Source organism: Mus caroli, chromosome 14 (genome assembly GCF_900094665.2).
Source record: "Mus caroli chromosome 14, CAROLI_EIJ_v1.1, whole genome shotgun sequence".
NCBI classification, from domain to species: Eukaryota; Metazoa; Chordata; class Mammalia; order Rodentia; family Muridae; genus Mus; species Mus caroli.
Genome location: NC_034583.1, coordinates 10,839,876 through 10,862,552, shown reverse-complemented (window position 1 = coordinate 10,862,552; position 22,677 = coordinate 10,839,876). Strand labels below are relative to the sequence as shown.

At 42.5% G+C, this 22,677-nt stretch overlaps 1 protein-coding gene and 1 long non-coding RNA gene across 15 annotated transcripts in view; one reads left to right on the top strand and one right to left on the bottom strand.

Moving 5' to 3' along the window:
* Thrb (thyroid hormone receptor beta) overlaps positions 1 to 22,677 on the bottom strand; it is a 388,991-nt gene that overhangs the window by 20,077 nt on the left and 346,237 nt on the right. For all 14 annotated transcript variants that reach the window (XM_029469084.1, XM_029469083.1, XM_029469081.1 and 11 more), the window contains 3 exons: positions 16,510 to 16,610; positions 10,128 to 10,275; positions 6,928 to 7,133 (listed from right to left, as the gene is read on the bottom strand). In XM_029469084.1, the coding sequence (XP_029324944.1) occupies positions 6,928 to 7,133; positions 10,128 to 10,275; positions 16,510 to 16,610 (455 nt within the window). The remainder of the gene's footprint in view (positions 1 to 6,927; positions 7,134 to 10,127; positions 10,276 to 16,509; positions 16,611 to 22,677) is intronic.
* The window catches only part of LOC110308861, a 93,085-nt gene that overhangs the window by 3,707 nt on the left and 66,701 nt on the right, over positions 1 to 22,677 (top strand). The window lies entirely within an intron of this gene.

Genomic DNA, 22,677 nt, shown 5'->3' with positions numbered 1-22,677 from the left:
AGCAGCATGGAAGTGTAAGCCGAATAAACCCTTTCCTCCCCAACTTGCTTCTTGGTCATGATGTTTGTGCAGGAATAGAAACCCTGACTAAGACACCAACCCAACCACTCCCACTTTCCTGTCCTGGCATTCCCCTACACTGGCACGTCAAGCCTTAATAGGACCAAGAGCCTCTCCTCTCATTGATGTTTGACAAGGCCATCCTCTGCTACTTATGCAGCTGGAGCCCTGGGTCCTTCCATGTGTTTGGTTGGTGGTTTAGTCCCTGGAAGCTCTGGGGTTACTGGTTAGTTCATATTGTTGTTCCTCCTAGGGAGTTGCAATCCCTTTCAGCTTCTTGGGTCCTTTCTCTAGATCCCCCATTGGGGACCCTGTGCTTAGTCCAATGGTTGGCTGAGAGCATCCACTTCTGTATTTGTCAGGCACTGGCAGAGCATCTCAGGAGACAGCTTTATCAAGCTCCTGTCAGCTAGCTCTTGTTGGCATCTGCAATAGTGTCTGGGTTTGGTAACTGTATATGGAATGGATCCCTAGGTGGGACAATCTCTGGTTGGCCTTTCCTAAAGTCTCTATACCACACTTTGTTTCTATATCTCTTCCCATGGGTATTTTGTTTCCCCTTCTAAGGAGGTCCCAAGTATCCACACTTTGGTCTTCCTTCTTCTTGAGCTTCATGTGGTTTGTGAATTGTATCATGGGTATTCTGAGCTTCTGGGCTAATATCCATTTATCAGTGAGTGCATACCATGCATGTTCTTTTGTGATTGGGTTACCTCATTCAGGGTTATATTGTCTTTTTAAAAAAAAAATAAAATTTTTATTAGATATTTTCTTCATTTACATTCCAAATGCTATCCCCAAAATCCCCTATACCCTCCCCCACCCTGCTTCCCTACCCACCCACTCCTGCTTCCTGGCCCTGGCAATCCCCTGTACTGGGGCATCTTCTGGGTATATGCTCAGGAGTGGTATAGCTGGGTCCTCAGGTAGTGCTATGTCCAATTTTCCGAGGAACTGCCAAACTGATTTCCAGAGTGGTTGTACCAGCTTGCAATCCCAACAGAAATGGAGGAGTGTTCCTCTTTCTCCACATCCTTGCCAGCATCTGCTGTTCCCGTTTTTTTTTTTTTTTTCATCTTAGCCATTCTGACTGGTGTGAGGTGGAATTTCAGGGTTGTTTTGATTTGCATTTCCCAGATGATTAAGGCTGTTGAATATTTCTTTGGGTTCTTCTCAGCCATTGGCATTTCCTCAGTTGAGAATTCTCTGTTTAGCTCTGTGCCCCATTTTTAATAGAGTTGTTTGGTTCTCTGGAGTCTGCCTTCTTGAGTTCTTTGTAGATATTGGATATTAGCCCTCTATCAGATGTATGATTGGTAAAGATCTTTCCCCAATCTTTTGGTTGCCATTTTTCTCCTATTGACAGTGTCCTTTGCCTTACAGAAGCCTTTCAATTTTATGAGGCACTATTTGTCAATTCTTGATCTTAGAGCACAAGCTATTGGTGTTGTGTTCAGGAAAATTTTCTCCTGTGCCCACGTGCTTAAGGCTGTGGAACCAAGAACCTCATGCATTTGCATAAGCTCTCTACCACAAAGCTACTGTCCCAGCACCTGCAAAGTTTCTTATGACTAAGAAGAAACTAAGAACTCACTTAAACATCTCTTCTGCTAAAATCCTCTTATTAAAGTAGTCACAGTACAGCCATTTTCAAGGAGAGGGAAGAAGGTTCTTTCTGTAGGAGACAGGGCTTGTGTATACTGAGGAGTATTGTGTAGTGGTAGCTATTCCTAGATATGCTTTTGAGAGTTTCTCCCACAAGCACTGGAGAGCTAGTGCTTAGTGGACCTGGGTTGCCCTAGTCCCATTATGGCCCAGGGGTGATCTAGGCACAAAGGTTGTATGGTAGAGTAAGATGGGACAGAGAAGGATCCGGGTCAATCTAGAAACCTTAGAACAGCAGGCACCAAGAAGCCATTATTTACATTTGGATCCTGAACATATCAGGGATCTATACAAGGTACATGTCACATGTCATGTTGTACTGCCCTGCTGGGTATAATAGCTGCTTTCATCAGCTTCCTGAAGAAAACCAGTGCAGAGATCACCTCATTGCTCTGACTGAAGTTTAACAGCAGGCCACTTTGCCACACTTTTCTTCTTTGGATGATCAAATTCATGAAGACTATTAGGAGCCTTGAAGGTGAGACATCAAGGCTGATTCTTATGTCTTGATATTTTGCCCTTTTCTGTTTTCAATGCTCTAGTTAGAGGAATGAAGTCTTTCCCCATCTTCCACTCACAAGAACTCTGTACCTTCATACAGTTTACAACCTTCAATGTATTCAACACTGACCATACTTACTATCTTTGATATCCCTTACTGCTTGCCCTTGTTATATAAGGAACATGACTTACTTTATGATTCCCATAACATCTGATCATTAATACCTCTCCCTCCTTCCCTTCCTCCCTTCCTCTCTCCCTTCCCCTCCCTCTCTCGTGTGTGTGTGTGTGTGTGTGTGTGTGTGTGTAGTGTGTGTAGTGTATGTGTGTTTGTGTGTGTATAGTGTGTGTGTGTTTGTGTGTGTGTAGTGTGTGTTTGTGTGTGTGTAGTGTGTGTGGGTGCACAAGCATACTTGCATACTGGCAAAGTATGTAAGTCATGAACCCCAGAGATCAATGTGGGTATTATTTCTTAGTTGTCCATCTTATGTTTTTAAGACAGGATTTCTCACTGACCTACAGCTCACTAATTATGTTAGATTAGCTGGTTATCTGGGCTCTGTTTTCATTTCTCCAGTGTTGGGATTGCATGTATGTACCACTATGCCTGGCTTTAGCTTTATTTGAGTGCTGGGGACTAAAGTCAGGCCCTCATGTCTATTTAACAAGCGTTTTAGTGACTGAGCTACATACTTCTATAGTTCCAATGGATGCTTCTTAGATTTTAAAAAAATAGATCTTGGACAGGAGAGATTGCTCAGGTTAAGAGTGCATACGACTCTTGTAAAGGACTCAATTTCAATTCCCAGCATGCACTATCTGTAATTCATAACCACCTGTAACTCTAGCTCCAGCAGGATCTGACACCTCTTGTCTCTGGAAGTATCTGCACTCACATACTCATATCCCCACACAGACATACATTTACACACACACACACACACACACACACACACACACACACACACACACACACACACACATCTTGTAGTGGTTTGAATATTTTTGGCCCGGAGAATAGCACTATTTGGAGGTGTGGCCTTGGAGTGGGTGTGTCACTGTTAGTGTGGGCTTAAGACTCTCATCTTAACTGCCTGGAAGTTAGTCTCCTACTAGCAGTCTTCAGATGAAGATGTAGAACTCTTAACTCTGCTGCACCATGCCTGCCTAGATGCTGCCATGTTTCTGCCTTGAGGACTGAACCTCTGAACCTGTAAACCTTTCCCAGTAAATGTTGTCCTTACAAGAGTTGTCTTGGTCATAGTGTTTGTTCACAGTGGTAAAACCCTAACTTACATCCCATGTAGACACACATGTACCCACATACAACTGTACACCTCTCCACATAGACATATACAGACACATGCACATGTGTGTACATCACCACACAGACACACATGGATACATGTATCTCCACACAGACATACATGTACATACATACATAAATATATTCCCACACAGACATATGTGCACACGCATACACTCATTCTTACACTAACATACATGCATGGAAGGAATCATGCAGGAAAGCTTATGGCAAGAGATGGCCCATCATTTTGCATGGCTGTGATGGGTGCACCCTGGAGAGGCATGGAGCCCAGAAACTTTTTCCCAGGATTGTTTCTTGCTGCTGATCAGCTTGCTACTGCAGTAACCCTCTTACATCTGACAGAGCCCACTGTTTCCTGAGTTTTCCCACTCTGTTGGGAAAATTTCCTGCAGATCAATATGAAGATGTACTTTCATGTATTAATGCTATTTAGATAAATTAATGACTTTATAGAATTCCTAATTTGATTCATATATTTTTAGAAAGTTAGAATACTTGATAAAAAGTTTAAGGAGATGGTTTTAGTTGTTTTGCCAGAAAGATATAATAAAGTTAGAATCAAGAATAGAATGTGCCCAGGTCTCTTAGGATAGCAGGTAAAGGCTGCATAAGAAGGAATGCAGTGAGCTTTCATGCACAACAAGCACATAGACTGTGCCAGAAAGAAAAATAGACTGGAGACAGACTAATGATCAAGGAAAAAAATTCATTCTAGGTCAGGTTCAAAGATGAATTGACAGGTGTGCTCCATGATAAAATAAGGCTATGTGAAACTGTTGCTTTGAACTTATAATGAGCTTTCAGACTGAAACAATCCTTTGAACTTGCTATTGACATTCTTCTGTAACTCCCTCTTGTTTGACATTTTATCTATGACATAATTTTATTAAGAACCTTTGTCTAAGAAGTTATAAAAAAGCTGAGAGAAAAAATAAAGTGTGGTTGTTGGGACTCTGCTCCATCCACCAAATGTGTATATATGTATATATGTCTATCTGTACAATATGTATAATGTATACATGTCTGACTGTGTATATATACATGCATAAATATATATGTAGGCATATATGTATGTATATAAGGATGCATGTGCACTTGTAAAATTGATGAAACAGGTGGTCAGGCCCAGCAGTGTGTGTGTGTGTGTGTGTGTGTGTGTGTGTGTGTGTGTGTGCATGTGTGTGTGTGTGTGTGTGTGTGTGTGAATGTATGCATGACTTTTATCCTTTTCTTTCTCTCAAGAGTTAAATGAGTTCAGAGTTTCTTGCCCAGTTACTGAGAGTTCTGGCCCCAGATAATTAAGTTGTACTCCCATCACCCTGTAAATCTCCTGCTGCTATCAGCAGAGCCCCTTCCCACCATTGGCTGCTATGAGCAATGACCCCAATCACCAACACCATATCTCAGTTTAGCCTGGGTGTCAAGCTGGCTTTCGACACATGTACACATACATTTATTCTCACATAGACCTATACAAATATACATAAGTTAAAAGACTAAATCCTTAGACTCTAAAACATGTATTTTAGTTATGTCAGAAACTGGCTTAATTAGATTCATCCTCTCCTAGGTGGGGAAAGCATAAAATTCTCCACGAGTCCAGAATGGGCCCTGACTCCTCCATCTGACTCAGAATTCAGCTTGATTTCCACTTCTGTTGACTACTTAGAATTAGAATGCAGCACCAGGCCTGGCAGTGGCCCACACTTCTGAGGAAAGAGTACACTTTGATAGACTTAGGCCCGTGGGTATGATGGAGTTTGTGCTGATATGGTCCAGATATATTGGATTGGAATTGGCCTATTATACAGAATAAGTGCAGTTTAATTTCCAGATAGATACACCAGGGTGAAGCAGTGGAATGCCACCTTCACAAGGCCTCTCTTAGTTTGGTGGGTTAGGCTACATGGGCGGTGGGCAGAAGGAGCCCAGGCAGACCCAGCACTGGCTATACCTGCTCCTCCATGTCTTAGCACAATCTAGCTGTGGGAGCCCCACAAGTTTCCCACATCTCTCTGTCCTGTAAATGGAGGTATTCTTTGTTTCTACCTATAGAGGTGGTATAGGGTCTGAAGATTAGGGAGCAAAGCATTTAGACTCGAATCTGGCACAGCATAAGCATCATTTCAGTGTTTGGTGACTTTTCTAAAGTAGCATATGACAGTATTTGTTTACGGTGAAAGTGAGAGGATTTGGTGTAGGAAAGGCAAATTATTCATAGCCCTTTCTTTCCAAAATTTCCTTTTGTGATTGTTACTTATGGTGCTGGATACTGACCCAGCATCTCATGCAGGCTGGGCAAATGCTATACCACTGAGCTGTGTGACAGCTCTTTCTGGCTTTAACTTTTGAGGCAAGATCTTGTTAAGTGTCTTGGGCTGGACTGGTAACTCAAGCAGGCCTTGAACTTGCAACCTTCTTACTTTGGGTTTCTGAGTACTATGATTATAAGTGTAAAACCATTGCATTATAATGTCACTGTTGTGGTACACAGGCAATTTCACCACCTCAGCTCCTTGTTTAAAGACAGCAACTCTGATGTATAGACAGATCCACAGGCCAGAAAAGTGCTCACAAAAGCCTTTGTGAAGGCAAATCCAGTCTCTGAGGTGGCTAGACACTGGCTTGGGCAGGAAGTTTGTTTAATGAAGTGGGAAGGGAGACTTGAAATCAGAGGGCATGTTGGCTTTGGGCCTGGCTTAGTCACTTACTGCCATATCATCTGGGGCATTTATGTATGACCTTGGGATTGACTTGCCTATCGATAAAACAGGGATAGCAACTCCAGAAACATTAGAACACCAGGAAGTCTAAATGAGAAATGGATGGGAAGGGGTTTCACTTTAAAATCCAATAAGTGCACACAGATCCAAAAGCTCTGCCTTGTCTCTCTGCTTTCCCCATCACTATGCCCATTTTCTCTGGCTTCTGAACTCAAGCTTTTATTCCTAGACAAGCATTTGAACTCTGGCAGATAAAATCTTAAATCTGAAGTCTGAGACCCTTCATCCTAGAGATTTTGCTGAAGGGGGCATGTGAACAAGCCTAGATAGCTGAATATAAACACTGGTAGTCTGAAGGCAGAAGGGGGGAGAAGGGTAAGCCATCAGATAGCAGACATTCCTGAGGAGAGGTTCCATCCCTGGCCTCACCGTGAGGTTGGAGGCCCAGGAAGCTGCTCTAAGTTCCAGTGAGTGAATATTGCTCCAGTAGCCTCTGTAACCTCATTGGCATCATTGCAGTTCCAGCCACTCTGAGCTGCAACTGCCCATCACAAAAATAGGAGACTAATGTCAGGAGGGTCCAGAGGACTCTAAACTTTGGCAGAAAACAAAGGATACATAAATAGTGAGCTTGGTCAGAAGCCTTACCAGAAATTTCCGCTTCTGCTTCCAGTGGCTGCCCTGGGCATTGGTGGCCACGTGGGCCTCAGTGACTGTCTTGATGAGCTCCCACTCCTCATCCGTGGGTTCTGGCTTGTGCCCAATTGATTTCTGTAGCTCTTCCCGCCGCCTCTTCTCACGGTTCTCCTCTATAAGCTTCCGCTTGGCTAGCCTCTTGCTGTCATCCAGCACCACTGCAAGGTAGAAAGGTGAGAGGACCCACTGCTAATCCAGAGCTTGGAGCAGATTGTAGTTTCTGAGCCTCAGGCCACATGGGGCACATTTTCCCTCTCATAACAAACAGCCCACTATGAGTCCAGTGTCCAGACCAAGTGTCCAAAGCAGAGCTTGGAAGGGGCATGGGCACTAGGAACTCAGCTCTACAGAAGGCAGTGGCTGAAACCAGACTAAAGCAGAGAGACTTAAAACCACACTAGCAGAGAAATCAGTTGGGCAGCCATCTGCATTCACCCCTGGGCCTCCTGTGCTTCCTGTTAAGGAAGTCTTCTGGAGTAGTGATGGGAGGGGAATGGTTCTTCCTGGCTCCCTCAGGGCAGACTGTAATTTGGCTTTGATTCTCTTGAGCCTTACAGGTACATCTTTGCAAATCTTTGTACCTGGTCTGTCCTCCATGGTAGATAAAGAGCCTTGGACTAGAAAGATGTGGGTTTGAGTCCTGACACCAGCACCTTCTAGCTGTGTGACACCTAAGCAAGTTTGTTCGGTTCTCTGAGCTTTCATGTCTCCCTTTACCCAGATGGGATCAATAATGCCCACATACAAGGTATTCACTATGGCAATGTGAATATGGTAAGTGTTCAGTAAATATAGTCATATTTACCATTTGTGCAAAAAGGAACAAGAAACCTATCTTTCTGTGGTTAGTTTTCAAATAGACTATTTCATTAGATTTGTAGTAAGATTGAGAGACTCAGGCTTTATTTACTTTTACTTTACTTTATTTTATTTTACTTAATTGTTATTATTATTAATATTATTTTGTGTGTGTATGTGTGTGTGTGTGTGGTAGTGAACTTCTGTGTACACACATGGAAGCCAGAGAAGTATGCCAGGAGTGTTCCTCAATCCACACTCACATTTTTGGGACAGGCTCTGTCACTGAATCTGAAGCTTGCCATGTAGGCTAAGTTCCTGGCTAGCAAGTCCACAGAATGTACTTGTCCTTCACCCAATACATGTGGTCGTTGCAGCTTTTACATGTGTGTTGGAGGTTAGAACTCAGGTCCTCTTGTTTTCACTGCAAGCACTCTTACCCTGAGCACAGCTCAGGCTTCAGATGACTGCAGTTAGGTCCATTCTCTTTTCACAGAAGATGGACCAGACTATGACTTGTCTAAGGTCAGATCAAGCTCATGGTAGAGGCAGGGGAAGACCCAGGACTCCTGCCTTCGGTTCCTACAATGAAGGCACACTGTCCTTGTGCCGTGTAAAGGGACATAGCAAGAAGAAAAGCAAGGTGTCCAGTTAGTTCACAAGCCCTCTAGCAGTATCCCCTCAGGATTCAGCCACCCATGTCACAGGAGAGTCCTCAGATGTGGGAAATATGGATGAGCCTTGTGAGGTAACTTTGGTTTACCTCCTAAAGGCTCACAAAACTGAAGCCCCATTGCTTCAAGGCTTTCAGTATGCCACAGTATTGCAGCTGAATTGACTGAATCCTGGGCTTGAAACTGTAAGGTATGTGGGGGGTTCTCAGGCAGGAATCTGGGGGTTACATGCCTTGTCAGTGATAGGACTGGCACGAGCATGGAGGTTTGCTTTTCTTTTTTTTTCCTTCTTGTTGTTTACTTATTTGTTGAAGTGTGTGTGTGTGCATGCACGCATGTGTCCATGTGCATACCCTCAGCCCTGTGAGAGGACACCTGTGGGAGTCCATTCTCTCCTTCTACCACGTGGGTTTTCAGGAACTGGGTTTCTAGGCTGTCAGGCTTGGGGCTGGGTGGCAGATGCCACTACCTAATGATTATCTGGCTGTTCCCGAGCAGAGGTTTTGTTTTTAAGTAACCTGGAGCTTTTGAAATGCCTCACCAGAAGATAAAAGGGCTCAGCATTTGTATCACCAGTCTAGATGGACTTTGAGCATCTTAAACCCCATAACTACTCACATCTTAAACTTAATGAAATAATTAATGGCTGTTTAAACAATAGTGGTTTGGAATAGTGATATGTAAGTATTTGGTTTTTAGCTAATCATATTCACATCCTGGTCAGAAAAGGGCCCAGATCCTTTAGAGGTAGAGATGCCCTGCCTGAGGCATGAATGGACAGTATTTCCAGCCTGAAACCCTAACAGATCTCATAATACACTCTGCAGCATTTTCTTCTATGAGGAAATCATAGATTTTCTTTTTTATTCTCTCAGAGAGAACACCGTTTATGGTCCCAATACAAACTAGGATCACTTCTTTCTATATCAGGGACATTCTCATTGCCTTTGCTTTCTTTGATGTGCTTTTCACTTTCCTTTTAAACTTATGATTGAAATTGCTGGTGTATAATCATGACAGCTGTGGGAATCACCCTTACTGATTCCTGGCAGAGGGAAGCTGTATACACCAAATGATGCGGTTCTTTGTTTTAGGATTAAGGTGACGAGTGTAAACTGCTGGCCCAGGATTAGGAGGAGAGACTCCAGGGTCAATCTCAGTGCCATGTGCTATGGCACTGAGAAAACTGAGTTCCAGTTAAAAAATCTATTTTGGATAAAAATACAACAAGCTATCAACAGCAGTATGACTCATGTGGGAACCTTCAACTTGAATTCTTAAAAAGTTCTTAAGCATGATGTTTTCTGCAGTACTCCATCTCAAAGATGTCTACCAAGTTAATTTATTTCTGCTTTTGAAAACACAAGGACTGGTCTCTAAGCCTCTCAGCATGTGGAGCCTGTGTGTGAGAAGTGACCAAGCTACATGCTTCAAACCCACACAGGATGATCTAACTACCCCTTCTCATATCATCTGGATGCTTTGGAAGTTGGGAATTGATAAGTCAGGAGGAAGAAAGCCAATGATTTTTACCTATGGCAAGACTGAATGTGGGGAGGGAGGGTGTGTGAGAGCCACACTCTATCCACAAGGATTCCTGCTTTCTTTGTTGATCTTGAACCAAAACCTCTCCCCGCTCCACACTTCACAATATCAAGTGAATGAAGAACATGTACTTACAGTCTGTTGCCATGCCAACATAGATGCATTTCTTAAAGCGACATTCCTGGCACTGGTTGCGGGTGACTTTGTCTATGATGCACTTTCCTTCATATTTACAGGAATAAGATGGATGGAGACTTTTCTGAATGGTTCTTCTAAAGAAGCCCTAAAATGAGAAAGACCCGAGATAATAGGTTCATATTTTCTGAAACCAAATGACTCTGGAGTTTTGTCTACCTAAGAATCAGAGCAATTGTTCTGGTCCTTAGCCTGTGCTGGGGCCTCCTACTTTATACCCTCAAATGGAGGATGGTGGTGGCAAGTGAATCTAAGGAGCTGAGGGAGGTTTCACAGGGCTGCAGTGTCTTCACTATTATGTATTTTACTCAAAGAAATGAAGCCAGCGGGCAACCTGGTGTTTGCTCTTATTTTTCTATACATTATATGGTATAACCTTTATTTACATAGGTCATCATTTTTCTGCTAAGTGAATGAAGAGATTTATTACTTTATCCTGAATTAAAAGTGCAGGATACTTGATTGAATATTTCCATAAGAAATCCATTACTATGTACAATGAATATGTACACACCAAGAACACTTAAAATTGTTTGGTGACTAAATATATGTCTTTATTTCATTTAGAGATTTCACTTAATTCTTCTTCGACTCTTAAGATGGCCATGATCTATACCCAAAGATGCTCAACTGTGTTCATTACAGCTTTATTCACAATAGCCAGAAACTGGAAACAACCCAGATATCCCTCAAGCCAAGAACAGATAAAGAAAATGTGGTACATTTACACAATGGATTATTATTCAGTGGGCAAAAAATAGACACTATGAAATTTGAAGGTGAATGGAAGAAATTAAGAAAAAAAATCATCCTGAGTGAGATAACCCTGACCTAGAAAAACATATGGTATATATTCAGTTATAAATGGATAGTAGCTGTTACAAAGAGGATAATAACAAACCCAGAGAGGTTAGATAAAGCAGCTCTAGGGGGGGATGCATGGATCTCCATGGGAAGGGGGAAATAGAATTGATTTTGCTGTTAGACCGGATTTGGATAGGGAGAGGAGAGGGAGGGATTAGGTTGGGGTAGGAGATGGAGGGAAAGAACGCAAGAGAGACAGCTGAAATTAGGAAGTGTTTGGAAGGAGATATGGAAGCGTAGTGCTGTAGAAACATCCTGGAATCTATGAGGGTGACTCTAGTGAGGACTCCTAGAATGGAGGATACAGAGTCTGAACTGGCCATCTTTTTGTAGACAGGCAAAACTTCCAGTGGCAAGATCTGGTTGTGTTTGGTTGAACTGTTGACTGAGGGTGTCCTATGGAGAGCCCTAAACAACCCAGGCTGATACTTGAAAAGAGGGTCACTCTTTGAAAACTGACAGCAAGGCTCCATTGCTGAGGACAACAACCACCCAGTTCATTGCATACAGAAAGGTGGAACTGGTGTCTGTATGAAACCTACATCCCTACCCTCTAGTCTCTGGTCTGGGAAGCCTACAGAAAGAGAAACCTGGATACCAACCCTTGTCCTATAATCTGTCCTACCTGGAAGATGGACTGGGTTGATGGTGGCATAGAACTTGTGGGAGTGGCCAACCAATGTTTGGTTTAACTTGAGGCCCACTCCATGAGAAGGAGCCTGGATGGCCAGGAACCAGAGAATGGATAGTTCAGAGACCTAGCATAGAACTAAACATGACTGGAAAAACAAAATAAAACAATGAAATGAAATGATTTTTAATGACATTTTGTTATACTTACAGATCAGTGCCTTATCTAGTCATCAACAGAGAGGCTTCCTCTGGCCAGATGAGAACAGATACAGAGACCCACAGCCAGACATTATGTAGGTAGAGAATCTAAATTGGAGGTCTCCATCACGTCCCTCCCATAGCAAATCAGGGAACAAAGGAGATGAAGGACACCAGGAGAACATGGCTCACTGAATCGACTAAGTAGGGCTCACATGGGCTCACAGAGGCTGAAGCAGCAAGCAAGGGCCCTTGCATGGGTCTGTACCAGGCCCTCTTTGTTTATGTTGTGACTGTTAGCTTGGTGGTTTGGTGGCACTCCTAACTGTGGGGGTGGGTGTATCTATGACTCTGTGACTTGTTCTTGGGATTTTTCTTCTCCAATTGGGTTGTCTTGTCCAGCCTCAGGGTTTTTGTCTATATGTAGCCTGTTTTGTCCTGTTTAGCTGTCCTCTTTTGGAGGCCTGTTTTTCTGAAGGGAAAGAAGCTGTGGGGGATCTGGAATGTGTAGACAGAGGAGAAACTGTGGTTGGGGTGTTTGTATTAAAAATAATCTAATTTCAAAAAAAAAATTGAAAAAGAGGAAAGAGGAAGACGAAGAGGAAGAGGGAGAAGGAGGAGGAGGAGACAGAGGAGAAGAAGAAGAGGAGCATGAAGAGAAGCAGAAGCAAAAAGAGGAGGAGAAGGAGGAGGAGGAAGAGGAGGAGAAGATGAAAAAAATGATGGCCATGACCAACTCTCTTAACCTTTTTTTTTTTTTTTTTTTAAAGACTTATTTATTTATTATATGTAAGTACACTGTAGCTGTCTTCAGACACTCCAGGAGAGGGCACCAGATCTCGTTACAGATGGTTGTGAGCCACCATGTGATTGCTGGGATTTGAACTCTAGACCTTCGGAAGAACAGTCGGGTGCTCTTACCCACTGAGCCATCTCACCAGCCCCCTCTCTTAACCTTTTAAACAACAGGACTTGAAGAACAGAAAACTTGAGCTTGAGGCCTTCTAAAACCTTCTTTTCCTCCAGTATCTGTAGGCATATGAGTTCAACAGGCTTTCTCTTCTCTGAAGAACATTATTTAATTCTAGATTTTGCTAATTTATACAACTTTCTCAAGACCCTGTGGTGGGCACAGATGGGCAGCAGATTCACGCTGCATCCCTTTGCCCCAGTTGCCCCAGATTTTGCCCATTTTTGCTCTTTCATTTAAGTTTTTGGCTTTGGTTGTGGGCACATGCCCACTTGCATAGTCCCTACTCAGAAAAAGCTCTTTCTTGCAATAATAGGGTCTAGAGTAGGACCTTATATTAAGCAAAGCAGAAATAACCAAGACTCATATCTGTCATTTTTAAAAAAGGAAATATGATTTCTTTCAAAATAAAATTCTAACAGGAAAACTCTAAGAATTGGGGATTTGTGTTCTTAAACATGTGTGCATGCCTCTGCACGATATGCTGTTACAGGTCCAGGAACCACACACAAGCAGCTGGATGAGCGAGACATCAACCATGTTTCCTCAGGTGCAGAATGAGTGAATCTGCCCAGAGGGCCATGTCACAGCTTGACTCCAGAATGAAAGGCAAGTTTTCTTGTGGCTTTCCCTTCCCTAACTGTGCTCTCTGTCCCAGGCAGAATAGGGGACAAAAGAAACCCAGTCATTTCTGACAAGATGCACTGGGAGGAGGCAGAACAACTCTCTTCCAGGAGGAAGCCATGTTTACCGAGAAGCTAGCCAGGGAAGATGTGGACAGTTGCTGAGCAGGAACCCTTTCTCCCTTACACTGGTGGCCTACAAAGACCACGTTGAGGCCAGGGTGAGCAAGGCTGTAACAGAATGAGGACAGGATTGTATATCTCAACAAAGGTATTCTGTGTACTCCTTAATGGCATGAGTACTTCACTTTTGTAGAAAATAGAAGCACTGCAGCATGCTGTGCTGTTTCTTTTCTGAGCCTACTTCTGATTCATGGACGAAATTCCTTTTAAGCAATATTCAATCTGTGGAAAAGCATCTTTTACCATAGGTGAGGAAATATTACTTTTTGATAGATGTAAGGATGATAAGTCTCTTAACTTAAAAAAAAGCAATGAAAATTAACTCCCGGAGATAGAATTAAAGATAAGACATTTATGTGAAAAATCATTTTAGGGGTTAGGGGCATAGCTCAGCAGCATAAAACATGCTGAACATGCATGAAGCTCTGAGTTAATTCCCCAGCACCAAAACCAAGCCAACCACCAGAACTTGTGAGCTGACAAAAGAGGCTTCTTAAGGACTAAGTAAGGACATGTTCCATTGACTTGTACATGAATGGAGAACTTGCCTTTAAAACCTATAACAGAAATAGTTCTATACTCAGAGAAAAGCCAGATTAACTTCTTTTTTTTTTTTTTTTTTTTTTTTTTTTTTTTTTTGGTTTTTTCGAGACAGGGTTTCTCTGTGTCGCCCTGGCTGTCCTGGAACTCACTTTGTAGACCAGGCTGGCCTCGAACTCAGAAATCCGCCTGCCTCTGCCTCCCGAGTGCTGGGATTAAAGGCGTGCGCCACCACGCCCGGCCAGATTAACTTCTTAATGGTCCCATATGATGGACTAACCAGACATAAGGACATCTATGGAGCCAGGTGTGGTGGTGCATGCCTTTAATCTCAGCACTCCAGGCAGATCTCTGAGCTTGAGCCAGACTAGCTTACTGAGTGAGTTCCAGGACAGCCAGGGTTACCCATAGAAAATCTGTCTCAAAACACCATCACCACACACACACACACACACACACACACACACACACACACACACACACACACAGGGCCTCTTTGTTACTACCCATCATTTTTAGCTGTAACTTCCACCTTGACATAACTTAGTCAACTAAAGGAGTCACAATTGTGGGATTGCTCAGATAACTTTGCCTTGTGAGTATCTGTGAGGGATTATCTTGGTTGTTCATTGATTTAGGGGGTCTTAGCTCACTGTGGGTGGTTTTACTCTCTGGGTAGGTGGTCCTGATCTGTATAAGAAAGCTAGCTAAGCATGGACAAGCCAGCAAGTAGCCTTCCTCCATGTGTCTGCTTCACATTCCTGCCCTGACTCCTTCAATGGTCCTGGAATGGTCTGTGGCCTGCAAGCCACTAGATTTTTTTTTTAGAATGTAACAGTTTAGAAATTGTTTATGTCTATGCCTTTTAGAAAGTTTAGAATTCTAAATGTTAGAATTGCTTGGGGAGTTAAGACTCACCTTGACTTTTCATTGTGTTTTCTCTCAATTCAAATTTCTATCTTATATTGTTGTAAAAGTACTGTAATATTGTTACATTTCTTCGAAAACAGTTAGTTATATGAGAACATCAACCTTCTTTCTACAAAGTGCTAAGTGTGCAGGAAGTTACACACCTCAGCAGAGTTAAAAACTCACAAATCTTTCTGTTGCTAAAGTAATACAGATTCTGGCCACATACACTGTTGGTTTGAATAAACCTTGAGGTGTCGCTTTTTTTGTTGTTTTGTTTTGTTTTTTAAAATCTCTTGACACTCTTGAAGATGATGTTGCTTTTGAAAACCTTTTCCCTTTCCCAAGTTGCTTCTGTATCATATTAAGAGGGTCTTTTCACTCTTAGGTTCCTTTCTGGGCTTGTGTTAAGTCCCCACAACCTGTGAATTTGAATTGTAAGCAGTTAAAGGCAAGGGCAGGAAGAAAGCAGGGAGGTTTGGGAGGAAAGGTGGATGAAGGAGGGAAGGGAAGGGAGGTGGGTGAGGAGGAAAGATAGAAGAAGGAGGGAAAGTTGTTTTTTGTTTTTTGGGTTTCTTTTTTTTTTTTTTGGCTTCAGTACAAGTTTTATTGTAAACTCTACAGGAAATAGAAGTCTGTCTCTGGCTTAGAATACATCCCCATTTACACAGACAGCATCGGCTGCTTGGGCACTACTCTGGATTGAGTTCCTTGTCTTTATTTTATAATCTAGGTTGATGGATCAAAACATAAGATAATGCTTATCTTCATTTTGCTAATTAAGATTGTTAAGTAGGCAGATGTAGACTCCATTTGGTGACCAGTATGTTTTTGTCAAGAATCTCCCAAAGAAAAGTTTGCAGAGCACAAAATTACCTGATGGCAAATTGATTCCATTTATTACAGGCTCTGCTGAAAGCCACTTTGAATAAATTCTGTAACATAATTGAGTTTAAGTGGCTTCAAAGATTCTGCCTAATAGAACCCTCAGAAGTGGGCATAGACATGCAGAGCCACAGCAGAAAGGCTGTGGAGCAAACCTCAGACAATGCACATAAAATGGGAGGAGAAACAGCAAAGCCGATTGATTGGATATTTAAAAAATATGCTCTAATGTTCAAAGTAAGTGTTATTAATTTATTTTCTTTTTGTTAGTTGTCCTTCTGTTTTAAAAACACAAGAACAAAACACTACACTATTGCAAAATTTCATTTAGTTATTCATGATTTAGGAAGAAGGAAAATTCAGATCTTGAGCACATCAAAAATAAAGAGGGCCCCTGGGCCCCTGGAGACCAAAGGTCATCAATGTTGACATCTCTTTCTGTAAGCCTGATGTCCAGTGGCTGTCTGGGAGAGTGCAGATGCTGAGCTGCAGTCTGTGCTGGGACACTGGCACTTACCTTGCAGCCTTCACAGGTGATGCAGCGATAGTGGTACCCTGTGGCTTTGTCCCCACACACTACACAGAGCTCGTCTTTGTCTAAATAGCTGGGGATATACCCTGCGAAGGACAAAAGAGGAAGGTGAAGAAACAGTATCATGTCATGTACAATAGATACAATAGCCATGTACTTCCCAGGTGAACACATCGGGCTCTAAGGAGTTGAACTTCCCTTAGGGTCATGGGAGAAACAGAGACTGCAATCCACCTCTTCTAACATCTGCTGCCAGGAATGAGTTGTGCTGCTTTCCCCTAAGAAGCAGAGAGCTGGGGAGAGATGAGCACAGGTACCTGAGGCAGATTGGCAACTGGACACAAGCCATCATTGCTGAGTGCAAAGAAAGAATCCAAGTTCTGTTGACTGAGGAAGGAAAACCTGACCACAGTGACTCCCTTCGGTTCTGTGTTGGTGGCTCAAACTCCCTCAGAAGGCTCTGGGTAAAAATAACATCAGAACAGCCTACTTCCTGCCTATGCCTGCTTCTTCCTGTTCATGTGGAGCCCGTGGCCACATGCCCACACATATACCAAAGACACATGAGCCTTTAGATAAGCTAAAAACATTAGAAAGGAAGTGCATGGTTTGTTGGTATGTGAATGTGAACAGGCAGCAGAAATGAAACGTCCCCTTGGTCTTGGTGCTTAGGAAGGTCTTGGGTTCAGGGAACTTTTCTAAGTTTCAACTAAGATCGCTGAGGTTAAGAAGACTTGGCTATATATTTTGCTATGACATTTTCATCAGCCTTTTGGCACAACAGGTCACCCTTGGCTCATGTCTTTTAAAGTAGAAAAGGCATGAAGAAAATAATCCTTCCCTTTATATCTTAGAAATGATTTATCCTATACTAATCGGAAAGTGTTGGTGCTTCAGATGCACAAGGAGGGCTTTGCAGGGTGAGCTGCTGAGGCAGGATTGTGATTTAGATCACAACAGCTTTTCTTAGCTTGCTTTGCTCTAGCAAATTGATGTCCATTTGTTGGACTCAAAGTTGCTCAAGCATTTTATTATTTCGTTTTATTATTGTTTTACTTACTTTCATTTTTTAAAGATTAGAAAAATATAATTTTATGTGTATGTGTTTGTGGGGTTAGTATGCACACATGTATGTAGGTGCCCATGAAGGCCAGAAGAGAGCAGTAGCTCCCCTGGAACTGGAGCTACAAGCAATTGTGCTACCCAGAGTGGGTGGTGGTAACCAAACTTTGGCGTTCTTAATGGCTGCACCATCTCTCCAGTCCCTCATCAGTAAATTATTTTAAAAAATAATTCTGGGAGAGACCTGCAGCAGGGACAAAAAGAAGGGAATGGTTTGTCTTCAGTCACTCACTATTGATGACTCTAGTCAGAACCTATTTAGTACACATAGTGCTAAGCACTATGGAAGGCACACGTACTATAGAACTATGTAATGTAAGCAACTAGTTCTGCTTCTCTATCTCTGTTCTGGAAGGAAAAGTGAGGGAAAGACTATGGAAAGATTCTCTACATCACTGTTGAGAACTGTACATGGAGACCACACTCAGATACCAGCCACACTTAGTAGGAAGATGTAATGGCTAACCTTCACAATCAATTTGACTAGGTTTAGAACAACAGAGGGGCCACACCTCTTGGCATATAACACATCTCTGGGTGTTTCATGATGCTTTAGCTGAGATAGGAAGAGCTATGCTGACCATGGGTTGAATAAGATGAAGCAGGGTGGGGATGGGGGTAGGGGAGGTGTGGACTCATCTTTTTAATCTTTCTGAGTTTCCTGGTAAACAGAATGACTGTCTCCCATTCTTGCAGTCATACCTTCTCCACCACTATAGACTAAATCCTTAAACTGTAAGCTCCAAGAAACCCTTGCTCCTGTAAATTGCTTTTGTCAGATACCTGGTTGCACTGACAGACAAGTAACTAACAGAGATTGTTTTAACAGGAGTGATGCAAAGCAAGTGGCAAAGTGGAATGAGCTCATGCAGGTGCCTGGCACACAAACAACTAGCTACAAAGCACAGAGTAACCTTTAAACAACAAATAAACCAAATTATTAACACAAGTATCTTCCAGGAAAAGGTATATAGAAAAGCCATTGATGTCAGGAGAATTGTGCTGTGGCCTCTTTTCTACAGTTATAACAGCAGAGTAGAGGCTTTTGAGTTCTTGGTGCTGATGCAGATATCAGGTTTCAGGGACAGGAGATGCAGGAACCAACTGTGGACTATGACTTGTGAACCTTGCCTGCCTACGAAGGGATATGGTTTCTGGGGACATGAACAAGAGTTGGAAAAAATGCAGGGAATTAATCTTTCCCTTTTATCCTTCTTGTGACCTCACCATACCAGCTGGGACTGTCATTGGCTTTGGCAGAAGGACACCACTGAAGATTTTCCCCTCCCAATGTCTATCCCATTTAATTAGGTGGATTCTGGAATCCAGCTAATATCTAGAATATTAGTTTCCTTTCTGTTGCTCTGATAAAATACCCTGACAAAAAGCAACATAGGAAAAAGAAGATTTACTTTGGTTTACAGTTCTAGAGAGACAGAGTCCGCCATGACAGGGGCCACATGGCAGTAGGAGCAGGAAGCCATCAGACTACATTGTATCCAGTAATTACACAAGAGGCAGAACTGGAAGTAGGATGAGGCTACAAAATCCAAAGCCCTCACCCAGTAACACACTTTCTCCAGCAAGGTTCTATCTGTTAAAAGTTTTATATTCTTTCCAAATGTTGCCAAATAGGACCAAATATTAAATATGTGAACCTGTGGGAAACACTTTTCATTCAAACCACCACAGCAATGCTAATTGAGTGAGGGGCAGATCCTGCTCTTCTCACATTCTGACCTAGGGGAGAAATGCTTGCTCTTCCCTCAGGCTATTTTCCTGGTGAGTAGCTCTTTGCATGGTAACAGGTGTTTATTTGGTTCTTCAAGTGCACCCCAACTAGCATCTTCTCTGCAATATTAACTGAACAATCTTATTTATCCAAGGCACAAGTAATGGCATACTAATTGTTCTGCCTGTGTCCATTGTTCATCAGAAAATAATGCTTTCAGAGATGGTGTCCTATTACAGTGAGTCACATGCTGCCAATGTGGCCAAATAAGGAAAGTGCACAGACATTAGCTTTGTTGTCAAATATGGACACTAGTAAGTATATAGATATTGGATATCTATATAAGATGTGAGATGTGTCCTGAATTGTTTGCCTGAGGAATCAAGCATACAACTGTCTTATATCATCAGAAAGGTTATTGGAGATTATGAATAACCAACAAAGGCCCCCAACAATCCGGAGAGGTCAAGGTTAATCTGCAGTCCCCAGCTCCCACTTGCTTGTGTGAATTACGCTTCACACTACAAACTACACACTGTCACGCTGTCAAGCATGCACGTATATTTGCTCTTGTTGTTAGGATATCTATGTATTTTTGTCTGAGTATATGGTACCAGGAGCTGCAAAACAGGTATGCTACAACGGAGCTGCATCCTCAGCCCCTCAAGTCAATATATAAGGAAGCAAGCTCCATTTGTTTGTTCAAAAAGGACAGGAGAATTTTGTTTTTAGTTAATATTTGCTCCTTTGATTAATTGATAAATATTATTTTGCATATCAAAATGGGTTAATATAGTTGCACTGGCTAGTTTTGTGTCAACTTGACACAGGCTGGGGTTATCACAGAAAAAGGAGCTACAGTTCCATGAGATCCAACTGTAAGGCATTTTCTCAATTAGTGATCAATTAGTGATCACCCTTGTGGGTTGGACCATCTCTGGGCTGGTAGTCTTGGTTCTATAAGAGAGCAGGCTGAGCAAGCCAGGGGAAGCAAGCCAGTAAAGAACATCCCTTCATGGCTTCTGCATCAGCTCCTGCTTTCTGACATGCTTGAGTTCCAGTCCTGACTTCCTTTGGTGATGAACAGCAGTATGGAAGTGTAAGCTGAATAAACCCTTTTCTCCCCAACTGCTTCTTGATCATGATATTTGTGCAGGAATAGAAACCGTGACTAAGACAATAGTAAAATGCTACTTTTTAAGTGTTTTTTTTTTCTTTTGGTAACAACTTTACTATGATATAATTCAAAGGTAACACAAGTCAGTGGCTTTTAATATACTCACAGACTTGTGAAACTACCACCACTTATTAACCTTAGAATATTTTAATTATCCCCCAAAGAAACCCTGTAAGTGCCTTTAAATGTCACCATGTCACCCCACCCATCTTCCCCACCCCTTTTGCCGCAGACCACCCTAATCTACTCTTTCTCTATCGTCTACTATTGACATTTCAGACAAATGGGGTAAAATTGTAGTTGGTCTTTTGTGACCAGCTTTCACTTAGCAGAAGATTCAAGTTTCATTCACGTTGCCGATAATACAGATTAAACTAAAAGATTTTCAGAGGACTTAGGGTACAGAAAGCAAGAGTTTTGTATTTGTTTTCTGATTGATACTTAATCTAGTGCATTCCCTGTTGGTATAAACCAGAATCCTGGCTAGGTAATTATTTTCAGTGAATTATGCAATATGGCAGGTTGTTGGAGAACGCCTGGTCCTTCCTGTCACCTTAACAAACACACAGTGAGTAACAGGATATGGAATAGATTAATCTTGGTGACAGATCTAGGATTGAAGTTTCTGCTCCTGAAGGAAGGGACACCTGGGTGTAGATATATTTCAACCCAGACTGGTCTTAACATCAAAGTAGACTATTTGCTTGGTTGGACTACTGGTGGCTACAGAAAGCATGTATATAGAACAGGTCAGAGAAGAGATGTACCTAGAGGTGACATATGCAAATCAGGCTGAGTTGGAATCTATGTTACTCCACAGTGTGGGGAATGGCAGCTTTCAGGGTGTGTCCTGCTCTAGGAGACTCCGTTTTAGAAGCAACTTTGTCTGCACACGGAGAACATGTACAGAGGAAGGGTGACTCTACATTACATTTGTGTATAGACACTGCTGCCTGGGGAGCACAACCCACAAGGCATAAACTGATACACAACTTATTACTAAAAGTAAAAAAATAGCACCTATAAATGCATCAAGGTTGATTGGAAAGATACAGGCATGTATGGACATATTAAAGCTGTATTAGAAAAATGTGACCCAAGGGCTTGTCAGATACAGTTGACCAACAGGAACGCAACACTCTCACTTGGACCCATATGGAGGAGGACATGGAACACTTGCATGTCTATGGCCCCATCAATCTGACTGTCACCTTTATGTGTGCATCCTACGTAGTATGTACATCAAGGGAATAGTAGGCAGAGAACTCCCAACCATCCGTGGGGTTTGGGCTCAGTTTGGTCCTCACTGCTTAATGCAGCCTACTTGCATGGAAGTCTATCAGATCTGATCTTATGCCTACTCTTCAATGTTCTGTACCTTGTCTTGTGTCTCTGCATCTGGAATCCAGCAGCTCCCAACAGGTTTTTTTTTTTTTCCAATTTTTTCTTAGATATTTTCTTCATTTACATTTCAAATGCTATCTTGAAAGTTCCCTATATCCTCCGCCGCCGCTCCCTCCCCCCACGCCCCCCCTCCCCTATCCACACACTCCCACTTCTTGGCCCTGGTGTTCTCCTGTACTGGGACATATAAAGTTTGCAAGACCAAGGGGCCTCTCTTCCCAGTGATGGCCGACTAGGCCATCTTCTGATACATATGCAGCTAGAGACACGAGCTGTGGGGGTACTGGTTAGTTCATATTGTTGTTCTACCTAAAAGGTTGCAGACCCCTTCAGCTCCTTGGGTACTTTCTCTGGCTCCTCCATTGGGGGCCATGTGTTCCATCCAATAGCTGACTGTGAGCATCCACTTCTGTGTTTGCCAGGAACTGGCATAGCCTCACAAGAGACAGCTATATCAGGGTCCTTTCAGCAAAATCTTGCTGGAGTATGCAATAGTGTCTGCGTTTGGTGGCTGATTATGGGATGTATCCCCAGGTCAGGTAGTCTCTGGATAGTCCATGCTTTCGTCTTAGCTCCAAACTTTGTCTCTGTAACTCCTTCCATGGGTGTTTTGTTCCTAATTCTAAGAAGTGGCAAAGTGTTCAAACTTTGGTCTTCATTCTTCTTGAGTTTCATGTGTTTTGCAAATTGTATCTTGGGTATTCTAAGTTTCTAGGCT